Raw genomic sequence first — 27,732 nt, forward strand, 5'->3', positions numbered from 1 at the left:
TCAAAAGAAAGGTGTTAATGAGTATTTTAAAAGGGAGTAATCCTTAGTTCCATAGGTGGACGCCGTTTCGAGATAGCGCCATAAAGGTGGACCAGGGGTGACCCTAGAATATGTTTGTACAATATGGGCATCAAACGAAAGGTGTTAATGAGTATTTTAAAAGGGAGGGGCCTTAGTTCTATAGGTGGACGCCGTTTCGAAATATCGCCATAAAGGTGGACCAGGGGTGACCCTAGAATTTGTTTGTACAATATGGGTATCAAAAGAAAGGTGTTAACGAGTATTTTAAAAGGGAGAAATCCTTAGTTCCATAGGTGGACGCCGTTTCGAGATATCGCCATAAAGGTGGACCAGGGGTGACCCTAGAATATGTTTGTACAATATGGGCATCAAATGAAAGGTGTTAATGAGTATTTTAAAAGGGAGTAATCCTTAGTTCCATAGGTGGACGCCGTTTCGAGATATCGCCATAAAGGTGGACCAGGGGTGACCCTAGAATTTGTTTGTACAATATGGGTATCAAAAGAAAGGTGTTAATGAGTATTTTAAAAGGGAGTAATCCTTAGTTCCATAGGTGGACGCCGTTTCGAGATAGCGCCATAAAGGTGGACCAGGGGTGACCCTAGAATATGTTTGTACAATATGGGCATCAAACGAAAGGTGTTAATGAGTATTTTAAAAGGGAGGGGCCTTAGTTCTATAGGTGGACGCCGTTTCGAAATATCGCCATAAAGGTGGACCAGGGGTGACCCTAGAATTTGTTTGTACAATATGGGTATCAAAAGAAAGGTGTTAACGAGTATTTTAAAAGGGAGAAATCCTTAGTTCCATAGGTGGACGCCGTTTCGAGATATCGCCATAAAGGTGGACCCGGGGTGACCCTAGAATATGTTTGTACAATATGGGCATCAAATGAAAGGTGTTAATGAGTATTTTAAAAGGGAGTAATCCTTAGTTCCATAGGTGGACGCCGTTTCGAGATATCGCCATAAAGGTGGACCAGGGGTGACCCTAGAATTTGTTTGTACAATATGGGTATCAAAAGAAAGGTGTTAATGAGTATTTTAAAAGGGAGTAATCCTTAGTTCCATAGGTGGACGCCGTTTCGAGATAGCGCCATAAAGGTGGACCAGGGGTGACCCTAGAATATGTTTGTACAATATGGGCATCAAACGAAAGGTGTTAATGAGTATTTTAAAAGGGAGGGGCCTTAGTTCTATAGGTGGACGCCGTTTCGAAATATCGCCATAAAGGTGGACCAGGGGTGACCCTAGAATTTGTTTGTACAATATGGGTATCAAAAGAAAGGTGTTAACGAGTATTTTAAAAGGGAGAAATCCTTAGTTCCATAGGTGGACGCCGTTTCGAGATATCGCCATAAAGGTGGACCAGGGGTGACCCTAGAATATGTTTGTACAATATGGGCATCAAATGAAAGGTGTTAATGAGTATTTTAAAAGGGAGTAATCCTTAGTTCCATAGGTGGACGCCGTTTCGAGATATCGCCATAAAGGTGGACCAGGGGTGACCCTAGAATTTGTTTGTACAATATGGGTATCAAAAGAAAGGTGTTAACGAGTATTTTAAAAGGGAGAAATCCTTAGTTCCATAGGTGGACGCCGTTTCGAGATATCGCCATAAAGGTGGACCAGGGGTGACCCTAGAATATGTTTGTACAATATGGGCATCAAATGAAAGGTGTTAATGAGTATTTTAAAAGGGAGTAATCCTTAGTTCCATAGGTGGACGCCGTTTCGAGATATCGCCATAAAGGTGGACCAGGGGTGACCCTAGAATTTGTTTGTACAATATGGGTATCAAAAGAAAGGTGTTAATGAGTATTTTAAAAGGGAGTAATCCTTAGTTCCATAGGTGGACGCCGTTTCGAGATAGCGCCATAAAGGTGGACCAGGGGTGACCCTAGAATATGTTTGTACAATATGGGCATCAAACGAAAGGTGTTAATGAGTATTTTAAAAGGGAGGGGCCTTAGTTCTATAGGTGGACGCCGTTTCGAAATATCGCCATAAAGGTGGGCCAGGGGTGACTCTAGAATGTGTTTGTACGATATGGGTATCAAATTAAAGGTATTAATGAGGGTTTTAAAAGGGAGTGGTGGTTGTTGTATAGGTGGTCGCATTTTCGAGATATCGCCATAAAGGTGGACCAGTGGTGACCCTAGAATATGTTTGTACAATATGGGCATCAAACGAAAGGTGTTAATGAGTATTTTAAAAGGGAGGGGCCTTAGTTCTATAGGTGGACGCCGTTTCGAGATATCGCCATAAAGGTGGACCAGGGGTGACTCTAGAATGTGTTTGTACGATATGGGTATCAAATTAAAGGTATTAATGAGGGTTTTAAAAGGGAGTGGTGGTTGTTGTATAGGTGGTCGCATTTTCGAGATATCGCCATAAAGGTGGACCAGGGGTGACCCTAGAATTTGTTTGTACAATATGGGTATCAAAAGAAAGGTGTTAATGAGTATTTTAAAAGGGAGTAATCCTTAGTTCCATAGGTGGACGCCGTTTCGAGACATCGCCATAAAGGTGGGCCAGGGGTGACTCTAGAATTCGTTTTTGCAATATGGGTATCAAACGAAAGGAGTTAATGAGTATATTAAAAGGGAGTGGGCCTTAGTTCTATAGGTGGACGCCTTTTCGAGGTATCGCAATAAAGGTGGACCAGGGGTGATTCTGGACTTTGTTTGTGCGATATGGGTATGAAATTAAAGGTGTTAATGAGTATTTTTAAAAGGAAGTGGGCCTTCGTTCTATAGTTGTTCGCCTTTTCGAGATATCGCCATAAAGGGGGATCAGGGGTGACTTTAGAATATGTTTGTACGATATTGGTATCAAATGAAAGGTGTTAATGAGTATTTTAAAAGGGCGTGGGCCTTGGTTCTATAGGTGGACGTCTTTTCGAGATATCGCCATAAAGGTAGACCAGGGGTGACTCTAGAATGAGTTTGTACAATATGGGTATCAAATTAAAGGCATTAATGAGAGTTTTAAAAGGGAGTGGTGGTAGTTGTATATGTGAAGGCGTTTTCCAGATATCGACCAAAATGTGGACCAGGGTGACCCAGAACATTATCTGTTGGATACCGCTAATTTATTTATATATGTAATACCTACCAAGATTTTAAGGGTTTTTTTTATTTCGCCCTGCGGAACTTTTTCATTTTCTTCTACATAATATGGTAGGTGTCACAACCATTTTATAAAGTTTTTTCTAAAGTTATATTTCGCGTCAATAAAACAATCCAATTACCTTACCATGTTTCATCCCTTTTTTCGTATTTGGTATAGAATTATTACATTTTTTTAATTTTTCTAAATTTTCGATATCGAAAAAGTGGGCGTGGTCATAGTCGGATTTCGTTCTTTTTTCATACCAAGATAAAGTGAGTTCAAGTAAGCTCGTGAACTAAGTTCATTAAAGATATGTCGATTTTTGCTCAAGTTATCGTGTTAACGGCCATGCGGAAGGACAGACGGTTGACTGTGTATAAAAACTGGGCGTGGCTTCAACCCATTTCACCCATTTTCACAGAAAACAGTTATCGTCCTAGAATCTAAGCCCCTACCAAATTTAAATTTGGGTTCGACTTATGGTATTAAAAGTATCCTAGACAAATTAAATGAAAAAGAGCGGAGCCACGCCCATTTTGAAATTTTCTTTTATTTTTGTATTTTGTTGCACCACATCATTACTGGAGTTGAATGTTGACATAATTTACTTATATACTGTAAAGATATTAAATTTTTTGTTAAAATTTTACTTAAAAAAATTTTTTTTTTTAAAGTGGGCGTGGTCCTTCTCCGATTTTGCTAATTTTTATTAAGCGTACATATAGTAATAGGAGTAACGTTCCTGCCAAATTTCATCATGATATCTTCAACGACTGCCAAATTACAGCTTGCAAAATTTTAAATTACCTTCTTTTAAAAGTGGGCGGTGCCACATCCTTTGTCCAAAATTTTACTAATTTTCTATTCTGCGTCATAAGTTCAACTCATCTACCAAGTTTCGTGCTTTATCTGTCTTTTGTAATGAATTATCGCACTTTTTCGGTTTTTCGAAATTTTCGATATCGAAAAAGTGGGCGTGGTTATAGTCCGATATCGCTCATTTTAAACAGCGATCTGAGATGAGTACTCAGGAACCTACATACCAAATTTCATCAAGATACCTCAAAATTTACTCAAGTTATCGTGTTAACGGACGGACGGACGGACGGACATGGCTCAATCAAATTTTTTTTTCGATCCTGATTATTTTAATATATGGAAGTCTATATCTATATCGATTCCTTTATATATGTACAACCAACCGTTATCCAATCAAACTTAATATACTCTGTGAGCTCTGCTCAACTGAGTATAATTAAAATGGAGCACGCCGCAAATTGGAAGAGAAGATCGGCCTAAAATCTCTTCGGAGGTTATCGCGCCTTACATTAATTTGTTTTATAAAAGTCAATGTTTCGATCTGTTTTAGTTGAAAAGACAACCTTTTATTTCCCTCGCAGTAATCAATTATTACATTGAAATATGTCAGCACTGTCTATTAAAGTCCACTTCCTAAGACGTATTTTAATCTATATTAAAATTAAACATAAATGTATCTGCTAGCACTTAATCCATTTCGCTCTGAGCATATAAATTAGTTATAAGCCGTGAGTCATAATCAAAGTTGGACTTCAGTAATAAATACTCACACCTTCTACTCAAGGAAAAATAAGGTACAACAAAAATATAAATGAGGTTAGCAAAGAGATGCTTTGCTTCAAAGGATAGTTGAATATCAGCGTAGCTGGATGATGAATAATATTCTGAGGGAAAAAGTTAAAAAAAAAATCTTTTTATGACTATTTTTGTATTCGTATAAGATAAGCTCACACCAAATATGTCTTGTGGCACTTAGACTGAAGCTGGGAGGTGACAAACTTGTGTGTTTTTAAATAAGATAAAATAAAGCATATTATACATTTTTAAGTACTCAAACTCAACCACTACTTAACCCATCTACTTAGGTCTCTTGTCAAGCTCTTGCTTCAGGTTCGCTAACTCAGAAAATATAGAACTCTCTTTCCAAAAGGGTACAGAAAAGATTTCACTTCACCCTTAAGAAACGAGAGGTTGATATGGAAGACTTTGCCGTGGTCAACCTTATTTTCTACAAACCTCGGGTTCTTTGCCTATTTTATCCATTAAGTTGCCATCACAATTAATCGTTTCAGACAAAATTAGCGTTATTTCCTCAATTGAGAGGGGGTTATGCCATAGTGTGTGTTTGGTCTCCCCTCCTTTGAGTTGTTGTTGTTGTTGTATTCACGATGAAGACACTCTCCGAAGGTTTTAGTGTGTGTTATCGATGTTGATGGTTCTTTTCCGAATACAGATCCGGTCATTACCGGTAACAAAGCACCATAAAGTTACTAACCCGACCATCTCGGGAACAATTAGAATGAACACATTAAACCTTGCGTGCTTCACGTCAGCTTAGAAAGCTCTGGGTTGACACCACCTCTTAACAGGTGTCGAGTTTACTCCGGTCAGCTGCTGTTATCAATCATTACTGAAGTGTGCCCGATTGGAATTCAGACGGGGCTGCTAGGTATTCTGAACAAGTCAAGCTCGAGGCGGAGTCATCTAGTCACTGCATATTTAACTGCACAAGTTTTTCAAGGACATCGACACAGAAATAAACAATCTCCTTAATTCTTTATAGAGGAAGCGACAGCGTCTCCTGAATTGGAATAAATAAGTGGAGAATCCTATGACCCATGTCATAATGGCCAATTAATAATAAAACTGGCAGCAAACCGCAAATAAACTTCCAATAGTATACAAAATTTCTGTTGTCATGGCTCTGACATTATCATTGTTCTTTTAACGGAAATCTCTTCAAACGAATTTAGAAGCATTTTCAGTTTTAACAAATAAAATTTACACGAACAATACTTTCATTACGCTTCAATCAACTTCAGAACTTTACAAATAGAAATAATCATGTCCATTCTTCTCAAATATCAAAAATCAAGGAGCCCACTGTATTGCCTTTGCCACTCGACGCACAATGGAAAAGCTTTCACAAATTAAGCTACCGTTGACTACGCACTACCTCACTTTTAGCAGCTCAATATTACTCTCTTTAATAGAGACACATACATGGGTACTATAATTATTTGTATGTACCTACACATATCCATAACAACATATGTATGTATGTGCATGTATGTATATATGTCGCACCTAGATCAATAGTAATGTGCAGCTCCTAGTGCTTTAGAGCTCGATTTCGCAATAGTTAATGTTAGTTTTATAATAGCTTTGTTTTTTTTACTTCTATATACGTTTACGCTTAAACTTTATATGGACTGCTAAGCGACAAACTTTAAATACACCTCTGAAATTGCTGCGCATAAAATTTGTCCTACTATAGCTGTATTTCGTCGCTAACTAGTACACTTAAAACACTAGCTAGCTTACCGAATTGCACGGAAAGCAACAATAAAAAGTAATCGAGTTGAGTTGGCTAAGCGCTTTCAGTTGAAACCTCTTAGGTAATTGTCGACCTGATTGATAGTGCTGTGTAGTGTTGTATATTCAAAAATAGGGCACTATTGTGAACGAGTGAATGAAAAGAACATACGAATGTGCAGATAAACAAAAATAACAAAACAACAGCGTGGTGGCAGGTTGACATGCATACAAACAAACACACCCATTTCATGTATTTTGTTTTTGTAATTCTCTGGTTGAGTGTCAAAAACATACTGCACTTGAAGTAGAAATGTCAAAGCAGCTAAAAAAAAGTAACCATCTATATGGTTTTGCCATAATGAAATTGTTTAGCTAGTTGGAGCGTTTTTTTCGAGCTCGCTTAATAAAAGAAACCCCTAATATTTCAATATGCGTTATACTCAGATGTAACTTAAATATGTGTTTTTGTTTCACCCTCTATATTAATTCTATGTATTCTATAAGTGTCCACAATTCATCGCAACTGATTGAGCTATATGTTATACCCTATGGCTATCAGAGGGTTGTGTCTCCGTTTTTCGGTACACCCTGTGCTGTTATGTTAGTTATTTAATCACTGCCGCTAGATGGGTCTCCTAAGCATTATCTAAGCGAGGATATTCGTTTTCTTTCACGAGCAAAAAAAAAACGCGTGTAAAAAAGAACACGGCTTTTGTAAACTTTATAAAACAAAATATCTCGATCAGGGCGCCCCTAAAGTAACCTTTTGCGAAACGTACTGCACCGCTTCAGTTTTGGATCTAACATAAATTCATAATGTTGAAGATGTCGGGATAGACGGGACTCCGAGCGCTATAGTAGGAGTTTTTTGGCAATTTGTCATGACTACTAAACAAAGTATCATGCCTTTCTCATAACTGAAAGTTCCCAACGCTTAGGTAATGTCGTGCACAATTCATTTGGTTATCGTTTTATATATCACTTAGTATGTTTTCGGAATGAACTTGACAACAACTTAGTATTAATGCTATAGCCATAACTTTTTAGTAAATAAATACTTTTTATAACAAAACTAAAGCTGCGTTGTTCGAGTAGTTGGAACGGCCGTCTTTTTTTCAACAGGCTTATATTAGCTTCGAATGTATGTATGCTTGTTTGTAACTCTCTAGGCTAGGCGCGCAAAGGAGAGTTAGACCCACCTAGCGGCAATTATTGAAGACTCGCAGCAGTGGTTAAATAACTCGCTACAAAAACGAGTTGTGCTTAATAGCCGTGATACGAAACTCTATGCTACAGTGCTATCCACATCAAAAAGTGGACGGCGGCCGCCGTGGTGTGATGGTATCGTGCTCCGCCTACCACACCGTATGCCCTGGGTTCACACCCCGGGCAAAGCAACATCAAAATTTTAGAAATTAGGTTTTTCAATTAGAAGAAAATTTTTCTAAGCGGGGTCGCCCCTCGCCAGTGTTTGGCAAGCGCTCCGGGTGTACTTCTGCCATGAAAAGCTCTCAGTGCCTCAAAAGCCTTGCAGATGCCGTTCGGAGTCGGCATAAAACATGTAGGTCCCATCCGGCCAATTTGTAGGGAAAATCAAGAAAAGCTCGGCCTTAGATCTCTTCGGAGGTTATCGCGCCTTACATTTATTTTATTTTTTTATATATTAAGACGGCACCATATTAGCTTGTTTTTTTAGTTTTTTAAACTATATTTTGTTGCTAATTCTTTATTCACTATTCAGGTATAAACTGATTGTATATGCTTTTTAATCATAATTGTGTGGAATAATTATAGGCGCGCTCTGAAGGCTTAGTAACATTGGGTTTATAGCATTGTTTTTATAAGCAGTACTTCCGCTGTTCACTATTATATCAATATTATTATCTGTATTTAATTAGCCAGACATGCTCATATTGCTTATATATCAATATTATATAATATATAATATAAGGAGGTATATTCTTTTTAAGGAGGAAGAGCAAGTCAGAGTTATCAAAATTAGTACAATGATTATTAAACCTCTTACAAAGAAAAATAATGGAAAGGTTCATGTATTTCAAACGTTGAACGCAATCTCACTCTATGGTCCTGGCCTGTTCACCAAAGCTCCTTTCCGGTTCACAATGAATAATACGCCCAATATTTCGCTCCAACTCTATAGCGTTGGAAATTTTGTAAGCTTTGTATGGCTAGGGGGAAGATTCTGTCTTGGATCCCATGGAAGGTTTTGTACAGATTCCAATGTATCAGAGCAAATCTGATAACGTGGGTTCCAGACGACTGAAGCATACTACAAAATTTGTCTTACTAATCAAGTTTAAATGGTTTTGGTAATATAAGGTTCGTTGAATTCCAAAGCCCAATACTTAACAAAGGAAAAGGATGCTTTGGCCCTATAAACACAGCTTTCAATATGTGATTTAAGGTCAAATAGTGAGTCCGTTGTTGCACCTAAGGCAATGGAAGTAGTTTGTTTAATTTTTAGGAGCCTATAATATCATTATGTAATAATCGTAGTGTTTTTTTACTCTAGCGACTCCATGTTAGGGGGACCACGGTTTAATATGGTCATAATCATTCCCAAAATGGTCGTGCTAGTACCGCAATGGTGCTTGTTACCGGAACGTACCGGACCTTTATCGGAAAATGGCCATCAACATCGATAACACTCCACAAAACGTTCGTTATTACAATAACAAAAACCTAAGATGTTTCTGTTTCCACTATATTTGCATACACTACTACTGTGCGTAGTCCTCCATGAGCGTTTTTTTTAGTTGTAAATGTAGATGTATATACAGGTAAAAAAACACGCCTAATATGTATATGCAAGGACCTCCTAGTATTCTAGTGCATTTCTTCAGGTTGAGGGACAACCAGACTATACAGGTCTGCCTAACGGAAATACATCCCTTTTTTTTTTGTTTTTTATTGGACGTTGGGCCAATGAAACCAGGCTAATCCTGTTCATGTGTCAACACCCCATGAGATTGCTGTTAGGTATAACATCACGGGGTGGTGAAGGCGATTTAGGCGCCACTACTTCGAATGCGGATTTCTCTGCGGCCCCTTTTAGCATGCATCAATTGCATCATAACTATACGGGCCATCTTGCTCACAGCAGTCCAACATCCTTCCCCTGTCGTGTGAATGGAAATAAACAATTTAACATCATCGGCGTGCATTTATGTCTCAGAATGACTCACTGTTCTGGGAACAAGCATTTTCCCACGATCACTTCAAGAAGAATTGAGATATACTCTTAAGACAAGCATAAGTTTAGAACTTACAAGGAAATAAAAAAATATATGTTTTCATTATCGAAGCCAATGCAGGCCCTGGAGAGTTATATGGTATATCTTGTCCCTGGCAATGTACGTACAAATTTTCCTACATAATCTTCTACTGATATATAAAAGAAAGACGGGGTTATCTCGCTATCAAGGTATCTCTCGTCCCGTTCTGGGCTAGTTCGAGTAGGTTCCGCGGGATTATTTGGCGTTATTTTTAGTTCGGGAAAAAGCATTACGATGATATGCCATTATATTTTTGCACAAATTGAAGTATTCCACCTTTCATTAAACAGAATCAAAAATTTTCTGGACATCAAAACTGTGTACATAATAATTCGAATGGATTTGAATAGCCTGGTAGGATCCATTTGAAAATACATACATAAGTTTGCATAAAAGAAGCTTTCGTGAAAATAAATAAGCTAAAAAGTAATTCGGTTGATGGAAGGGATGAGGACTAAAGCTAAATATTGCTAAAAAAAATTGAAAATTAAAGCATTTTCTCAACACCCGAAGTTGAGCAGACTTCCACAGATTTGGGAAAACTTAGAAAGACTTTCGATTTACCTAATCAACGAAGAAGTTCTTAAGCTTACCAAATTTTATTACCACCTTGGAAAAACCTAACTTTTTTGATGAAACACTCTAATCTATGATATTTGTCAATATATTTACTTTTATCTTCATGATACATAAAATCGAACACACACACTTAAGCACAGCTTGACAAAAGCTGGTATTGTTTGTATAGGTAAATGCATTTCGCGTTAATGGATGCTGACCGTTGACGATGTTATGTGAGAATTGCATTAAAGGAATGCATCAAAATATTTATATACATATATGTGTATATCTATACACATAAACTCACACATGTACATATGTATTTTAATGAAGCATAGCAAATATACATACATATGTGGAATGCATATTGTAGAATCTGAAGTGGGTCAGCGTGGATTATGCAATTAAGAGAAAAACAATGGTAGATAACAGCAAATTGTTGAAATGAAATAGAGCAGCAGAAATTGAATTTCAACAAAGGGCGAAATAAAAAAAAAAAATGAAACACAGAAAAAAAAATCCAAATATGAAATTATCCAAGTAATTCAGAAAGGAAAAATTAAAATTTTAAATTTTATTGTTTAGCAAACTCGTATAGCATAGCCTCATTTATGTGTAGTATATTAGTATTTGATTTGTCGTTTTTATGCGGGTGCACCATGGCGTATACGTGACATTTATGTGCTACACTAAACAAGCAAAAAAATTTTGCTGCTGTTATTCACAAAAAATATTTCGTTTTAGCAATTTTGGTGCTTCATACTCGTATAATCCAACTATGCAAAATATACTATCGAACAGTATCGCGTATATATGTCTAAACGCAGATAAACTATACAAAAACATGCAGCTGTGCCATGACCTTTAGGCATCAATGTTATTAATTTAATAAACATAGTTTGTACACGTTTTCTACAGAATGTGTGAAATGTTTTAAATTTGTTCATACCTAAATATCTATGCATGTACAAAAGATGGTTACGCGATATACACTTGTATGTGTATCTTCTATTTCTAAAGCTAAATAAATAATAAAAGAAGCTCTTTTTGACAAGAGCGCTTGAATCTGAACTCATGCTGCGCACATATAGGAAGTTCTATTACACTGGTGGGCAAAATAGAACTTTTGGTCTGCTGCATGCAGTATTTCCTTTGTTTCTCACAAATTTCGGGTCGCTGATTTTAAATCTGCGCTCGCATTTCTTCTAGCGGATCGATTAAAAAAAAGAAAGAAAAAAAAAACACTTCTCAGTTGTAATATTACCGTAGTAGTGGAGGTTTACGCCTATCACTTTAACCGGCGTACTTACTTTAAAAAACTTAATTTTGCTATTTAAAGAAAACAGAATTAGGAAAGGTTTTGTTTATACTTATACGGGGTTTTGCCTCAAAATCTAAAAATTTCAGAAGTAGCTCCTTGCGGAGTGACTGTACTTCGTTCACTTACTGAAGGCAGGCTTTGAACCTAACGGCGGTCTTATCGACTGATACTTCTGCGTCTGCCGTAAAAAAATACAAATACTGAAAATGGTCACACTTTTGTCTGTATGTCCCGTGTAAAGCATCGTTTCACCATAGGAGATGTTCTGGGCTAACTCGTTGTCAACCCAGTTTCTTTAAATCATTTGTAGATTCTTGCTGTTCACGCAGAAAGGCGACTTACGGCCGCTATTAATGGTCTATTAATAATCATATTTCACGTGGCACAGTTTTAACGATCAGGATCAATGCTGGCCTATTGTTGATCGCGCCAAAGAGCGCCTCCAGTTTTTTCGGCGGTGTGAAAGAGCTACAATTCCCGAAGTGTGACCCATTAAATCACGTCTACCAGTCGCTACCACGCCTCCTGAGCCTCACACCATATGCCAGCACTGAAGCTATAGGACTGTGACCTCGAATTCACTTTCCTAGAAGCTCTAGATGTAGCTCCGAAGACTTTCTGACAGATATTTTTGTCGAGCTATACTGCCGAGCTTCACCAAAAAAACAATTCGAAACGTTAAGTAGAAACTACTCGGCCAAGGATGCCGCCCTCGAAATCATGAGCTATCGAGATAAACTCATATTAAGGACTACCAAAACTAGGTTATTACCGGTTACAATTTCTCTTCTGTTTTTAGGTCACATGCGGTATTTCAAAAGACCTTAGCATTAACTGCAATACCACTATTTGTGTGGCTATATCAAATATATATAACTCCCGCAGGGTCGGATCATGGTGGGATATGTCCCTGTTGAGGGTCCTTTTGGTGGATATAGTCCCGTATGTTTCGGTAACAAGCGTTAGTGCAAGCCCGGCCTTTCCGGGAACGATTTAATATGACCACATTGAACCTTCTCCGCCGTCCCTCCCCTACCCTCTAGATCCATGAAGAACTTGAGTCACCCTAGCCTCGCCTGCTAAAGAAACAGGATTCGCGCCCCTAACGCGCTACCGTAAAATTGAGTTTTACAGGGATATTAACGAATAAATGATGTAGGACTTTAAGAAAAAATAACCGAGATCGGTGATATCTATCAACTGCCAGACAAATATATTCGGTAAAATGTGTATATGTGTGCGTATGTTTATAATACATATCGCATAAAACCGATTGTTGCGATGGTAAGAACAGCAAAGCAAAACAGGTGATGGTGACCAACCCGCTAAGTTCACTGAGGTGCCAAAAAAAAGTAGCACATTTCTTAACTCGTTTATAATAAAGTACATGTACTTCATTCGTCGCTGATTATTCGGAAGAGGTGGCAGGCCAATCCCTCCTCGTGACTTGACCTTGCTGTCTTAACACCGATCGCACTTCACTTGTGAGGACAATACTACTATAGTGTGCGAGCACAGAATGGGCGATGTCCAAATTTTAGTTTATTTCGCCCACCACGTTATGACCCCCAATACCTTCTCCTTAACCCTGACATTGGCCGTAGAACGATGAGTGACCAGAAGAGGCTACCACCATGCCTTTATAGTGCACTTTTCCTAACCCTCCGCCCTTCATCCTGACTCTGTGCAACCATTGCAGCGTTGGTGTCCAGTAAATGAGCCAGCGCTAACCTGAATTAAATCACTGCTAGAAATATAATCTTCTTCTTGCAGCAGTACTATACTCTATTCAATAGGTGCAATCACTTACAAATTGGCATCGATACTGATGAAAGTATCGTTTCAGGAAAACATTCAGCATCAACCCAGTGAAGAAGCCTCCACTGTGAGTCATTTTCTTTCATCGTCCCCCATCCCGCGACTCCTTTTCAGCCTCCCCGCCATTTTTGTTCCTCTCGTCATCTCTTCGCTCTAGTCTCCTTTATTCTCACTTACAACAATCTTTTAAGTCGTTGCCAGTTTTCATAATTCCACCCTCAATACCTCAAAATCGTTTAGGTGATTTATGATGCCAATTGGAAGCATCAAGGGATTTCATTCTTCCTCCACCTGCCTCTCCCCACTCAGTTGACAGCACCTTTCCCGTGCTTCCGAATAAGGGAGTTGTAAGAAATCGAAATTCTCTTCCTGGGCTATGTGTTGGCTTGGGACAAAAGAAACAAGTATTGGATAAGAGCTTTATTTAACGGCTGAATTTAATTATTTAACAAGTAAGGAAGGTTAAGTTCGGGTGTAACCGAACATTACATACTCAGTTGAGAGCTATGGTGACAACATAAGGGAAAGTAACCATGTAGGAAAATGAACCGAGGGAAACCCTGGAATGTGTTTGTATGACATGTGTATCAAATGAAAGGCATTAAAGAGTATTTTATGAGGGAGTGGGCCATAGTACTATAGGTGGACGCCATTTAGGGATATAGCCATAAAGGTGGATCAGGGTTGACTCTATAATGCGTTTGTGCGATATGGGTATCAAATGAAAGGTGTTAATGAGCATTTTAAAAGGGAGTAATCCTTAGTTCCATAGGTGGACGCCGTTTCGAGATATCGCCATAAAGGTGGACCAGGGGTGGCCCTAGAATTTGTTTGCACAATATGGGCATCAAACGAAAGGTGTTTATGAGTATTTTAAAAGGGAGTGGGCCTTAGTTCTATAGGTGGACGCCGTTTCGAGATATCGCCATAAAGGTGGGCCAGGGGTGACTCTAGAATTCGTTTGTACGATATGGGTATCAAATGAAAGGTGTTAATGAGTATTTTAAAAGGGAGTAATCTTTAGTTCCATAGGTGGACGCCGTTTCGAGATATCGCCATAAAGGTGGACCAGGGGTGACCCTAGAATTCGTTTGTGCAATATGGGTATCAAACGAAAGGAGTTAATGAATATTTTAAGAGGGAGTGGGCCTTTCTGGACCAGGGGTGACTCCAGACTTTGTTTGTACGATATGGGTATCAAATGAAAGGTGTTAATGAGTATTTTTAAAAGGGAGTGGGCCTTTGTTCTATAGGTGTTCGCCTTTTCGGAATATCGCCATAAAGGTGGACCAGGGGTGACTCTAGAATGAGTTTGTACGATATGGGTATCAAATTAAAGGTATTAATGAGAGTTTTAAAAGGGAGTGGTGGTAGTTGTATATGTGAAGGCGTTTTCCAGATATCGACCAAAATGTGGACCAGGGTGACCCAGAACATCATCTGTTGGATACCGCTAATTTATTTATATATGTAATACCTGCCAATATTTTAAGGGTTTTTTATTTCGCCCTGCAGAAATTTTTCATTTTCTTCTACTTAATATGGTAGGTGTCACAACCATTTTATAAAGTTTTTTCTAAAGTTATATTTCGCGTCAATAAAACAATCCAATTACCTTACCATATTTCATCCCTTTTTTCGTATATGGTATAGAATTATGGCATTTTTTTTTTTCATTTTTCGTAATTTTCGATATGGAAAAAGTGGGCGTGGTCATAGTCGGATTTCGTTCATTTTTCATACCAAGATAAAATGAGTTCAGATAAGTACGTGAACTGAGTTTAGTAAAGATATATCGATTTTTGCTCAAGTTATCGTGTTAACGGCCATGCGGAAGGACAGACGGACGACTGTGTATAAAAACTGGGCGTGGCATCAACCGATTTCGCCCATTTTCACAGAAAACAGTTAACGCCATAAAATCTATGCCCCTACCAAATTTCAACTTATGGCGTTAAAAGTATCCTAGACAAATTAAATGAAAAAGGGCGGAGCCACGCCCATTTTGAAATTTTCTTTTATTTTTGTATTTTGTTGCACCATATCATTACTGGAGTTGAATCTTGACATAATTTACTTATATACTGTAAAGATATTAAATTTTCTGTTAAAATTTTACTTTTAAAAAAATTTTTTTTTAAAAGTGGGCGTGGTCCTTCTCCGATTTTGCAAATTTTTATTAAGCGTATATATAGTAATAAGAGTAACGTTCCTGCCAAATTTCATCATGATATCTTCAACGACTGCCAAATTACAGCTTGCAAAACTTTTTACCTTCTTTTAAAAGTGGGCAGTGCCACGCCCGTTGTCCAAAATTTTACTAATTTTCTATTTTGCGTTATAAGTTCAACTCATCTACCAAGTTTCGTCGCTTTATCGGTCTTTTGTAATGAATTATCGCACTTTTTCGGTTTTTCGAAATTTTCGATATCGAAAAAGTGGGCGTGGTTATAGTCCGATATCGTTCATTTTAAATAGCGATCTGAGATGAGTGCTCAGGAACCTACCAAATTTCATCAAGATACCTCAAAATTTACTCAAGTTATCGTGTTAACGGACGGACGGACGGACGGACGGACATGGCTCAATCAAATTTTTTTTCGATCCTGATTATTTTGATATATGGAAGTCTATATCTATCTCGATTCCTTTATATATGTACAACCAACCGTTATCCAATCAAACTTAATATACTCTGTGAGCTCTGCTCAACTGAGTATAAAAATAATGTTTAAATTATCGTATTAGGCTAAATATGCAACTTTTACACTAATTGTAATAATTTCTGTAATTAAAGAATAAACAGTTTACTAAAATATATATATATATTTTATCTTACTCACAGCCCAGCGAATGTATCAACAATCTCCACAACAATACATGATAAACAAAATTTAGATCACCTTTCAAGGAACAAACCAGCGCGCGAACATTTGAAACGTCCACCACTCAACCGACAGGACTGTTCGATATGTGTGGATTCGAGTGAAGCGCAATCCGACGATAGTCGTTTAACGCGTGACTCTGTAACACGCGAATCTCAAAACGACGAACTCTCCTCATCGACACTTGACAAACTCGACGTCAGCACACTACCACTTCCCGCGCTTCCACCCAAAAAGCGACGTGGTCGTTTGCGTGCAAGCCCTTCCCGACATCACAGCAATAACAATCGACGCGGACATGACAATGAATTGGCTTGCGTCATTGATGATAACAGCGACATACAATACACAGCTGATTCATCTGAATATCTAAGTACACATAGTTTGGTCAGTGGACTTCCGGGCATTGGTGCCGGTGTTGGGTGTGATTATAGTGGTGGTGCCAGTATTGGCAGCGGCGGCAGCTGTCACGAAACTAAAACACATCTATCTGCATTTCAACTTTACAAAGCAAAACGACGCGAAAGCTTGGAAGCATCGACACGCAGCTTTAACGAAAAGCTGGAATCGCGTAGAATGCATTACCACATTGGTGGTGGAAGTGGCTGCGAGAGTGGTGTTGGCAGTAATTTAGGCGGTGGGCCAGTAGCAGGCAGAAGCGCTCATATGCCAACTTATCAATTTGGTGAACAATATCATGGAATGCCTACGAAGGTAACAGCTGGCAGTACACGAAAAGGAACGCATGGCAATAAAGAGGAGATATTCCTCAATAAATCCGGTTGGGTTCAAGTAAATACAAAGCGCAATAGTGATGGAAACCGCTGCGCCAGCGCCTATCTTGGCGCAAACTATAAACATCAAAACGGTGGCGGCGGCGGTAGTAGGGCAGCGGATTTTGCTGACCCGCGAATACAACAAATTGAAAAGATTCGTCGATCCGATCGTGCGCGAATGGCAATACAAAAATCGTATCAACAGTCGCTTGGTCACGCCTTCTACAGCATGTCCGGCAATGATGAAAACTTGCAATATAATGCGACTCGAGCGAGCAACGCTCCTACTTATGTGATGACACGTGATAATGCATTACGGCCAGGCTATCGAATCGTTGATCCACAATTGGCCAGCATACTAAATGAACGTCCCGGTTTCCTGCCTGTGCGAAATATGCACGATGCCGACTCCCCACCTCCAATTACGCCTATACTTTCACCACCTCCCGCCTTCCAAGACAGCAGTAAATCTAAGTATTTCGATCGACGCAAAACAATACCGAGTAGACAACAACAAACGTCACTGACCGCTGACAATCTGCATAAATCAAATATAAATGGCAGTGGCGCTATCAAGGGTATGGTATTTTCACGCAGCTTTGAATGCGATACGCGCCGCAAGGTGCCCGCTGACACCTATGTGGAAACGTTTTCGCGCAGTTTTGATGGTAATCTCTCGGAGCGTCCACCACCACTGCCCTTACAACGTGAACGTTCACCCAACTTTAGCTCGCTTACGGGTAATTCGCCAAATTATTTATCGAAAAAAGATTCGGGTGGCGGTAGCAGCGGCAGTTTACGTAGTCGTGATAATTCACCAAAATATCAGCATCCTCAAACCACTGCCTATTTGAATGCGTCAATAAAAGAAGCGCCCCCGGCATATAGCGCGGCTAGCGCAACTACCAATTTGGGTGCTGCGAGCAGTCGTTATTCGCCGCGCTCCAGACACGACCGTTCATTTGAACGTTCGAAAAGTCAAAATATACCGCTGCGCTCAAAAAAGTCACAATTTAATCGAGCTGGAAGCGGTGGTACTATTGTTGGTGGAAGTATGGGTAATCACCAAACGACTGTAAGTGTTGGTATGTCACGTTTTCGCAGTTTCGATACAGCAGCGAGCCAGCGGCTAAATTCATGTGATAGTGGAGCCAGATCAGGTGAGTCAAAAAGTTAGAAACCATATTTCACAAAGCATTGAGGTAAAGGAGTACCCAACGTAGGTCAAGTTTTCCTCCACTTTCCTCTCCGAGTCAGTGAAAGTTTCCTCCTATCTCTGCTGCCAAACTCGAGTATCGAAAAGAAATCTTTATGAACCGGAGCATCATATAAAATACGTAGTTTTCAAAGGTCTCTTCCATAAAGATTTACCTGATCTTCAGCCATCTAATGAGGCTGCATCAGCTATATTGGATTTAAGCGTGTGTGTGCTTCGCCCCATTCAATGTGTGCGACCACTCAAAAATTATCATCAAAGTCCTCTAACGGAATTCCAAGGAAACTGGCAGTTTCAACAGGGGCGAAACATGAGGAGATTGGTGCTAAAGGCGTAGGTTCCACATTACATTTGAAAATATGGTTGGTGTCATATGGGGATACATCGCATGCAGGACATTCTTCAGGTATGTCGGCGTTGATTATGGATAAGGAACAGTCTAACCTTTTACAATATCCAGAACGAAGTTGAGTCCGAGTGACTCGTGTCCCACTTGGAGAGTGCTTTCTTCTTCTGAAAGAGAAGGATAATTTATATTGATAACAGGGCTTACCGAGGGCATCCTGGCAAAAGCTTTACCGATTCTGTGTGGATTTTGCTTAGGGCCTTCTTATGATTGTCTGGATCAAACGGAAGTGTTAACAGCTATCGGATCTCATGATAGTGCTTATGGGAATGTTCTCTTAATTCTCTTTGGCGGGGTAAGATTCAGCAGTTGTTTGCTAGGGTGTCCCAGTTTGTGACAATTTAGCAAAACTGCGTGCTCAACATTTCGTTATGTCTTTAATGTTGGGATATTTACCCTCACCTAATCGGTGATATACAGGAGTCATAAGAAGTCATTTAGTGACAGTTCTGATTGCAGCATTTTTACAGGTCTGCAGCTCGCATATTTGTCCATTGGAGAAAGCTCTTATTTTCTTAGGGAGCCAGACATTCCTCATCTTAACGGGCAAGCTCTCGGGCTTGCTGTAACCTTATAACTTTCACTGCCATTCCCAGCCGCCAGTCAAAAATGTGCTCTCACTACTTAGCCTCTCCGTTAAATTGAACATTGGTCTCAGAGAGCAGTTATAAGAGACAAGTGGAGAGACCTTAATCTTTCTGTTTAAAACGACCTAAAGTCTGCTGTGTTATTGAAAGTTGTTTACGCTTTTGCTGAATAGCGGGCGACGCGCATCTTGTCAATACTTGGACTAAGTAGGGAGTCCATGAAGCGTGTACCCTCTTACTTCATTTCCTCTCTTCCCCCCTTTCTCTTTCTTTTCAATTACCCTCTGAATTGTTCACGTCTCTTCGGCTGCATTTCCTTTTCCTCTACCATCCTCGCCTTCTTTTACATCTCAACTTCTGTATTTCCCATTATCTTCCAACCATTTGTCGCCTTCCTGTCGATCTCCTTCATTTTTTAATCTTTATCTTCAATCCTATTTCTTTCCCAATTCCTATCCCCTCCCCTCCGTAAGCCACTCCATTTCCCCGTTCCCCTTCCCCCCCTTTTCATGCCCTCCGTCTTCCTTTACCCTAATGCCCTAATTGTTCTCCTCTCTAAAGTTTTTTTTTTTCCCTTTATCTCTTCCTTCCCATCCCATTCCAGCCATTTACCTCCACCTCATTCCTCGCACTTATACCCCACAAATGGTGGATCACACCACATATTACATACTTATCTACTTGACGTGTTTCCGAATGCTAGATAGAGTTAGACTTTTTTCTTAAGGGGACGTGGCGGCATCCAATTTTCGAAAATTGTCAGAGCACACTTAAACTCCGTCATTATCTGGCGCCTTGTTACTGTCCCACCGAGATATTTTAATTTTTATTTTACTCTATCATAGCCACATTCTGGGGCGTGGTTTTTGTCATCAATGTTTAAGATATTGGGTCGTGTTCGCCCACGCTAGCTAGCAATGAGCAGGGCTGCTGTGAAGCGCACTCTGTAATTTTCGGACATTATTCCTACTAACCAACATCTGAAGCTCCCTGCGCTCACACCGTTTTTTCTAACGTATTTTCCTTCAAAATAAGGATCTAATATCGAATGTCTTTACTAGTTTCTCATAGAAGTAGTCCCTTATCGGCAGCATTCCCATCCGAATGTTGACACGTTTCTTATTCAAAAATAATAATCAGTTTATACTCAGCTGAGCAGAGCTCACAGAGTATATTAATTTTGTTCACATAACGGTACATCCGTCTGCCCACGAAAACGATAACTTGAGTAAATTTTAAGGTATCTTAATGAAATTTGGTATGTAAGTTCCTGGGAACTCATCTTAGATCGCTATTTAAAAATAGGACTATAACCACGCCCACTTTTTCGATATCGAAAATTTCGAAAACCCGAAAAAGTGCGATAATTCATTACCAAAGACGGATAAAGCAATGCAACTTGGTAGGTGGGCGGACCTTATGACGCCGAATAGAAAATTAGTAAAATTTCGGATAATGGGTGTGGCACCGCCCACTTTTAATAGAAGGTAATTTAAAACTTCTGCAATCTGTAATTTGGCAGTCGTTGAAGATATCATGATAAAATTTGGCAGGAACGTTACTCCTATTATGTGTTCTAAATAAAAATTAGCAAAATCGGAAAACGAACACGCCCACTTAAAAAAAATAATTTTTAAGTCAAATTTTAACAAAAAATTTAATATCTTTACAGTATATAAGTAAATTATGTCAACATTCGACTAAAGTAATGATACGGTGCTACAAAATACAAAACTAAGAGAATATTCAAAATGGGCGTGGCTCCGCGCCTTTTCATTTAATTAGTCAGGAATACTTTTTTTATACACAGTCCTTTCGCTCGGCCGTTAACATGATAACTTGAGCAAAAATCGATATATCTTTACTAAACTCAGTTCACGTACTTATCTGAACTCACTTTATATTGGTGTTAAAAATGGCCGAAATCCGACTATGACCACGCCCACTTTTTTGATATCGAAAATTACTAAAAATGAAAAAAATGCCATAATTCTATACCAAATATGAAAAAAGAGATGACACATGGAAATTGGATTGGTCTATTGACGCAAAATATAACTTTAGAAAAAACTTTGTAAAATGGGTGTCACACCTACCATATTAAGTAGAAGAAAATGAAAAAGTTCTACAGGGCGAAATCAAAAGCACTTGGAATCATGCAAGAATACTGTTCGTGGTATTACATATATAAATAAATTAACGGTACCCGAAAGATGATGTTCTGGGTCACCCGGATCCACATTTTGGTCGATATCTCGAAAACGCCTTTACATATACTGCTAGGGCCCACCCCTTTTAAAATACTCTTTAATACCTTTCATTTGATACCCATGTCATACAAACACATTCCAGGGTTACCCTAGATCCTTTTCTATATGGTGATTTTCCCTTTTGACAAAGGATGAAGGAAAATCGTTCCAAAAAACGTCAGCCTTGGTCTACAATTTCGGACTCTTATCGGACTCATAATTAAGAGCGCTTCGAAAATATTTCAGGTGTGATATAAAAAAGAAATGATAAAGAAATGCGTTCAAATTTAACAAAATTTCCATATTTAAGAAAAATATTCAAATAAAAAGAATTGATAGCTGAAGAAAGATAGCAAAGCCAATTTGATCCACTTTTTAGTATCACCTTTTGTATTGTAATGAATTTGGTGCAATTCCGCTTATTTGCAACCTTCTGCTAACGTTCGAATCACTAAGCTTTTGAATAAATAACTCCAATATTCAATAATGCAAAATGGCCTTTATTAAATTATATCACAATAACACTTCTACTTCACGATAGATAGCGTGCTTAAATCAAACTCATTCCATGATTGCTCGTCTTGCGCTCTTTTATACTCTTCAATTTCCTCGTTCCATACTTCTAGGCATTTCTAGTTACCAGCTATGAAACTATTACTACAGACGCACATTTATAGCTTCTCCTATGCGCGTGTATATGTGAGTGATACTTCCATCGATGACTGGCTACTTTTGAGAGCATCTCAGATAAGATATATGCATGTGTTTGTGCGTTCCTCTCCGCTGCGTGTACGTACATATGTGTAGACATAATGACTGATCAGTTTATGTAGATACAAGTGACTGCTTGCTTTACTGTTGTTGTGGCTATATTTACTTAGTATCAGATTAGTGATGTGAGTATCACTTAGTGTCACTAATATTCGTCACACTGCCCTCCACCCAATTTTGATCGTCCTGATCAGATAAATCTCTCGATCTAACCGCTGCTAGCCTCTCAAAATGAACCACCCTTCTATTTCGTAGTTTCCCAATTGTTTGTATGCGGTATATGACATCACTGATCCTCTTCACAACTCTGCATGGGCCTACCCACAAAATGTGGATGGAACACCTTTCCGCCAGTGAGGGCTGTATAACAGTATCAAATCTCCCTGCAACAAACCTTCCGAATTGTTGTACTTGTCAAACCTGTGTTTCATTTCATTACTCATTACCCTGGGTTGTTCCCTCACACTCTGTTGTTTGGCCATTGAACTATTTCGTAGGGTTTGCATTTGGCGGATGTGCTTTGCATAATCAGTATCGTTCCGACGCTTCTCAACAGTAGTGTCCCTGGCTTGAAGCCACCCTTGCATTCTTTCAGCGAAATTCTTTCCTTCGTTTTAGTGCGTACATTTGGGATTTTCAATGCCAGTTTTTCTCTCGCAGGTATCTTTGATTTTGCATTGTTTGGCCCATTCGTTCCATCAACCTTTACCTTTGACTTTCGTGGTCTTTTTCGACTCTTCTCCACCAGCACTCGCTTACTGCTGAACCCTTTCTCCAAACTGAAGTTAAGTGGCACATCCTGGTTCTCATAGCGCATAATCCTTCTCCGCATATCGATCCTGATGTTATGGTCAACTAAAAAGTCTACTCCCAATATGGCTTCATCAACGATCTCCGCGACAATGAATTTGTGTAGAACCATGACCTTCCCAATTAAGACTTCACAGATTACTTGTCCCCGGACTTGGTTATACTCGCAAGTGAGTTTACGCAACCTTGCTCCAGGTAATGGCTTTACTCTCCTATTGACCAAATCAGATCGGATCAAGGAATGAGATGCGCCCGTATCTACAGTCAGTACACGTTCTTTGCCATCCATATTCCCTCTGACGGTAAGACTGCTCGAGTTTCTTCCAATTTGCGAGATAGGTATCACAGGACATTCAATAACTGGGGCCAGTTTTCAAGCTTTACGTCTGACTCGCTCTTGCTTATCTCCTCCAGCTTTACGTTTATGACCAGCCAAGTTGGAACTACCAGGACCGATGCTGCAATGACGTGCAAGGTGCTCTGGCTTCCCACACATTTAATGGCACCATTATTCTTCTGTTGTGATCCCTTCAAAACTTCCAAAATTGCGTCCACCCACTCTGGCCTTTCTACTTCCACACGGCGTGCTTTGAAAACTGGCTTACACAGAAGCGACCCTGTTTCCTGAATCAGAGCATGTGATACCGTTTCTGCGAATGTAGGTTTTGGGTTTGCGTATGTCGCTCGCTTCGTTTCGACATCCCGTATTCCATTAATAAAGCTCTGGATTTTTACCCTTTCGGTGTATTCCACGGGTGCGTCCGCATTCGCTAAATATGCCAGCCTTTCAACATCCGACGCAAACTCTTGCAATATTTCGCCAGCGCTCTGGAAGCGGTTCAGTAACTCCATTTGGTATATCTGTCTCCTATGCTCGCTTGCGCATCGTCTCTCTAGAGTGCCCATCAATGCTTCAAAACAGTTCCGTTCGCCCTCTGGAATGGTTTGTAAGATCTCAACTGCAGGCCCTTTCAATGCCATGAACAGTGCAGCAACTTTATCATCCGCATTCCAGTTTTTCACTGCTGATGTCTTCTCAAATTGAAGCTTAAAGACCTGGAAGAGAACATAACCGTCAAAGGCTGGTGTTTTTACCTTTGGATTACTCGCTGAAACTGCTGGGCGATTTAGTTGCAAGTGCTCCATAGGACCTTTTAAATCATCGACTTCTGCCTTCAGTTGAGCGATTTTTGCATCCCGCACTTCCAGTTTTGATGATACCCTTACTTCCTGTTCTGACAGCTGCGAAGATATGCGAGCCTCTTGTGCTTTCAACTGCTCGCCCATATATGTCTTCTGTTCTTCTAGCTGTGTTTCCATCTTGGATGTGATCTGTGTCGACATTTCTTCTGAAATACGCGTTTCCTGTGCTTCCATCTTGGATATTATACGTGTCTCTTGGGATTCCATCTTGGATGTTATACGGTTCTCCTTGTATTCCAATTGTGATGCCATATGTGTCTTCTGTTCTGCCAGTTGAGATGACACTGTCGATGTTTGAGCAGATATTGCAGCCAAGACCGTGTTCAAGTATGTGCTCGTAACTGTCTGTGATGTTACGTTTTTCTCTTAAATTTTTGTTATTGATTCTTCCACATCAGGATAAAAGACATATTCGTCCACATCAATTCTTTGCGACTCCAATATCTGTCGTAGCCGTGCTTGAAGTTCGATCTTATTGCCGGTTGTATTCAATCCACGGCTCTCCAACTCCTTTTTCAGTTGCTGGATCTTTAATTCACTCAACTTTGCCATGTCCAAGTTGTGTTCAAAATCTTCAGAATTTATTCAACAATTCCTCTTCTGACACCAATTGTAACGAATTTAGTGCAATTCCGCTTATTTGTAACCTTCTGCTAACGTTCGAATCACTAAACTGTTGAATAAATAACTCCAATATTCAATAATGCAAAATGGCCTTTATTAAAGTACTTCACAATAACACTTCTACTTCTCGACAGATAGCGTGCTTAAATGAAGCTCATTCCTTAATTGTTCGGCTTCCGCTCTTTTATACTCTTCGATTTCCTCGATCCTTACTTCCAGGCGTTTCTAGAATTTACTTAGTTACCAGCTATAAAATTATTACTACAAATGCACATTTATAGCTTCTCATATGCGCTTGTATATGTGAGTGATACTTCCACCGATGATTGCCTACTTTTGAGCATCTCAGATAAGATATATGCATGTGTTTGTGTGTTCCTCTCCGCTGCGTGTACGTACATATATGTAGACATAATGACTGATTCGTTTATGTAGACACAAGTGACTGCTTGCTTTATTGTTGTTGTGGCTGTATTTACTTAGTATCAGATTAGTAATGTGAGTATCACTTAGTGCCACTAATATTCGTCACAGCATGGTTGTATCTATGAAAAAGACAATTTTGTCTCCAAAGCTCTCAGCTGAGTATGTAATGTTCGGTTACACCCGAACCTAGCTTTCCTTAGTTGTTTAATTTCACACCTGTAATCATAAATTGCATTTCTCTGCTCATATCCTTTAACCCGTCTACCACCACCAGTGTACACCTGCACTACTCATAACATTAACGAAAAAAGTTTTGCATTTGTCAAAGCCATTCTCCTATTTAGCCATCGCATGGCTCGTATTCATTTCGTTGTTGCGCCTCATTGCACACACTCACAAGATGAGTTTTCGACTTTAGTCGGCGATGAATGAATGAAAGCAGCGCACACTATTCACACACAACATACATACACACATATGTATATTTGTTTGGATGCATTTGAGTGAGTGCATCCTTGAAAGTTTCATTGACTTTTGCGAATGATAGCTTTATGGAGCGAACCTGAATATCCGACGTAGTTTCAGCAAATTCATTTCGCAAATACTAACTTAAAGTTAAGGCTTAAAGTTTTTCAATTGCGCTATGCGAGTGCGAGTGCAATAAAGCTAAGGTACAATAGAGCAATAAAATATATTAAATCCTTAATGCAGTTTTACATATTTGAAAATAAATGTGAATGCGCTTGCAAATAAATCGATGGCCAATCTAAAGCGATGGTGTGCACCATAAAAAAGTTTTATTTTAATTGCGTAATTATATCTTTGTAATTCGTAAGTGAACTTTGCATAAGTCTAATTAGATTTTCTCGCAACTGGAGTATAATTTTATTCACATGTGTGCTAGGGTAGGCAAAAAAAATTCAGTTAGTTTTTACTGCATGGGCCTTATCTACTTTGTCTTTCCTTGTCTGTTACAGCAAGGGAAAAATCATATAGCCCCAGACATCACTACTGCTCCGCCATATGCCAAACAGATGGGCAGATGTTAAGGTAGTATTTTTACCAAAGTCAGGGAAGCCCGAGAAACTGCCCTCGTCGTATCGAACAATAAGCCGGAGCTCGTTTCTCCTAAAGGGTATGGAGAAAATCTTAGATCAGCATTGCAGGTGAAAATCTTAGAACAGCATATCAGGGAGGTCTATCTAAATAAATTCGACGGCTGTTCATGGCCTCACGGTAAAAATTGAAAAGGCACTATAATCAAAAAATATTGCCCTCTGCGCACATCAACCTATCGAACAATCTATGATTTACAAGGATATAAGTCGTATGATTATTCGATGGGTGCTGTCCATGTTAAGGAATAGGAAAATCCAATTGGAACTGGGAGGCACAACTGAATTAATTGCGGTCACAAGAGGATGCCCACAAGGAGGTGTGCTCTCCCCTCTTCTGTGGACCCTGGTCATAGATGTCCTTCTTCAGTTAACGAAAACCAAAGGATTTGAGACACAAGGGTGTGTAGATGATCTAGTTATCTGCATGAGATCGCATGCATCAATCCCTTCGCATCATAGAGAGATGGTGCGATACCAAAGGACTGCCTATCAATCCTTACAAAACTGTCCCAGCGCCTTTCACCCGGAGAAGGAAAGCATTCATCCCAGAAGCATTCTTGGGTAAAACACAATTCTCAATGGAGGCAAAATACCTAGGGGTCACACTGGATAGAACCCTCACATGGAATGCTCATTTGGATGTTATTCTAATCAAACCAACAGCAGCGCTCTTCGCCTTTACCCGACTCTACGGGAAAACATGGGGGATGTCTCCAAAAATGGTATACGGGGCATTTAGTATTGTTGTAAAGCCAATAGTAACCTATGTTGGTGGCGGAAGGCCATGCCAAGGACGGAAACAGCAAAACTAAGCCAACCGCATCGACTAGTTAAAAGTAATAAAAAAATTCATAGGAAATCCCATATTACAACTGCGTGACGTAATGTCCACGAATCTCAGAATCTCACGAATCTTTGTGGATGACTGCATTGAAATCCTTAATAAGCTGGGAGCCAAAAACAAGATTTTTTTAGAATGGGTTCCCGGACATCAGGGACATAAAGTTAATGAACCTGCAGATTACCTAGCAAAGCAGGATGCTACAGCAGTATTCTATGGCCTAGAGCCCTTTTGTGCACTCACAAAAGCACACACCAGGGAAACCATAAGTAACTGGGAAACAAAACAGTTCAGACGTGTAGGGCAAAGACAGGCCATACTGTTTATACTTCC

At 39.4% G+C, this 27,732-nt stretch overlaps 1 protein-coding gene across 1 annotated transcript in view; it reads left to right on the plus strand.

Annotated features, from left to right (window-relative positions):
• The window catches only part of RhoGEF3 (Rho guanine nucleotide exchange factor 3), a 666,916-nt gene that overhangs the window by 296,251 nt on the left and 342,933 nt on the right, over positions 1–27,732 (plus strand). Inside the window, exon 4 of the mRNA XM_067792017.1 lies at positions 16,333–18,308. Within this exon, the coding sequence (XP_067648118.1) occupies positions 16,333–18,308 (1,976 nt within the window). The remainder of the gene's footprint in view (positions 1–16,332; positions 18,309–27,732) is intronic.

This window comes from Eurosta solidaginis, chromosome 5 (genome assembly GCF_040869045.1).
Source record: "Eurosta solidaginis isolate ZX-2024a chromosome 5, ASM4086904v1, whole genome shotgun sequence".
Classification (NCBI taxonomy): Eukaryota; Metazoa; Arthropoda; class Insecta; order Diptera; family Tephritidae; genus Eurosta; species Eurosta solidaginis.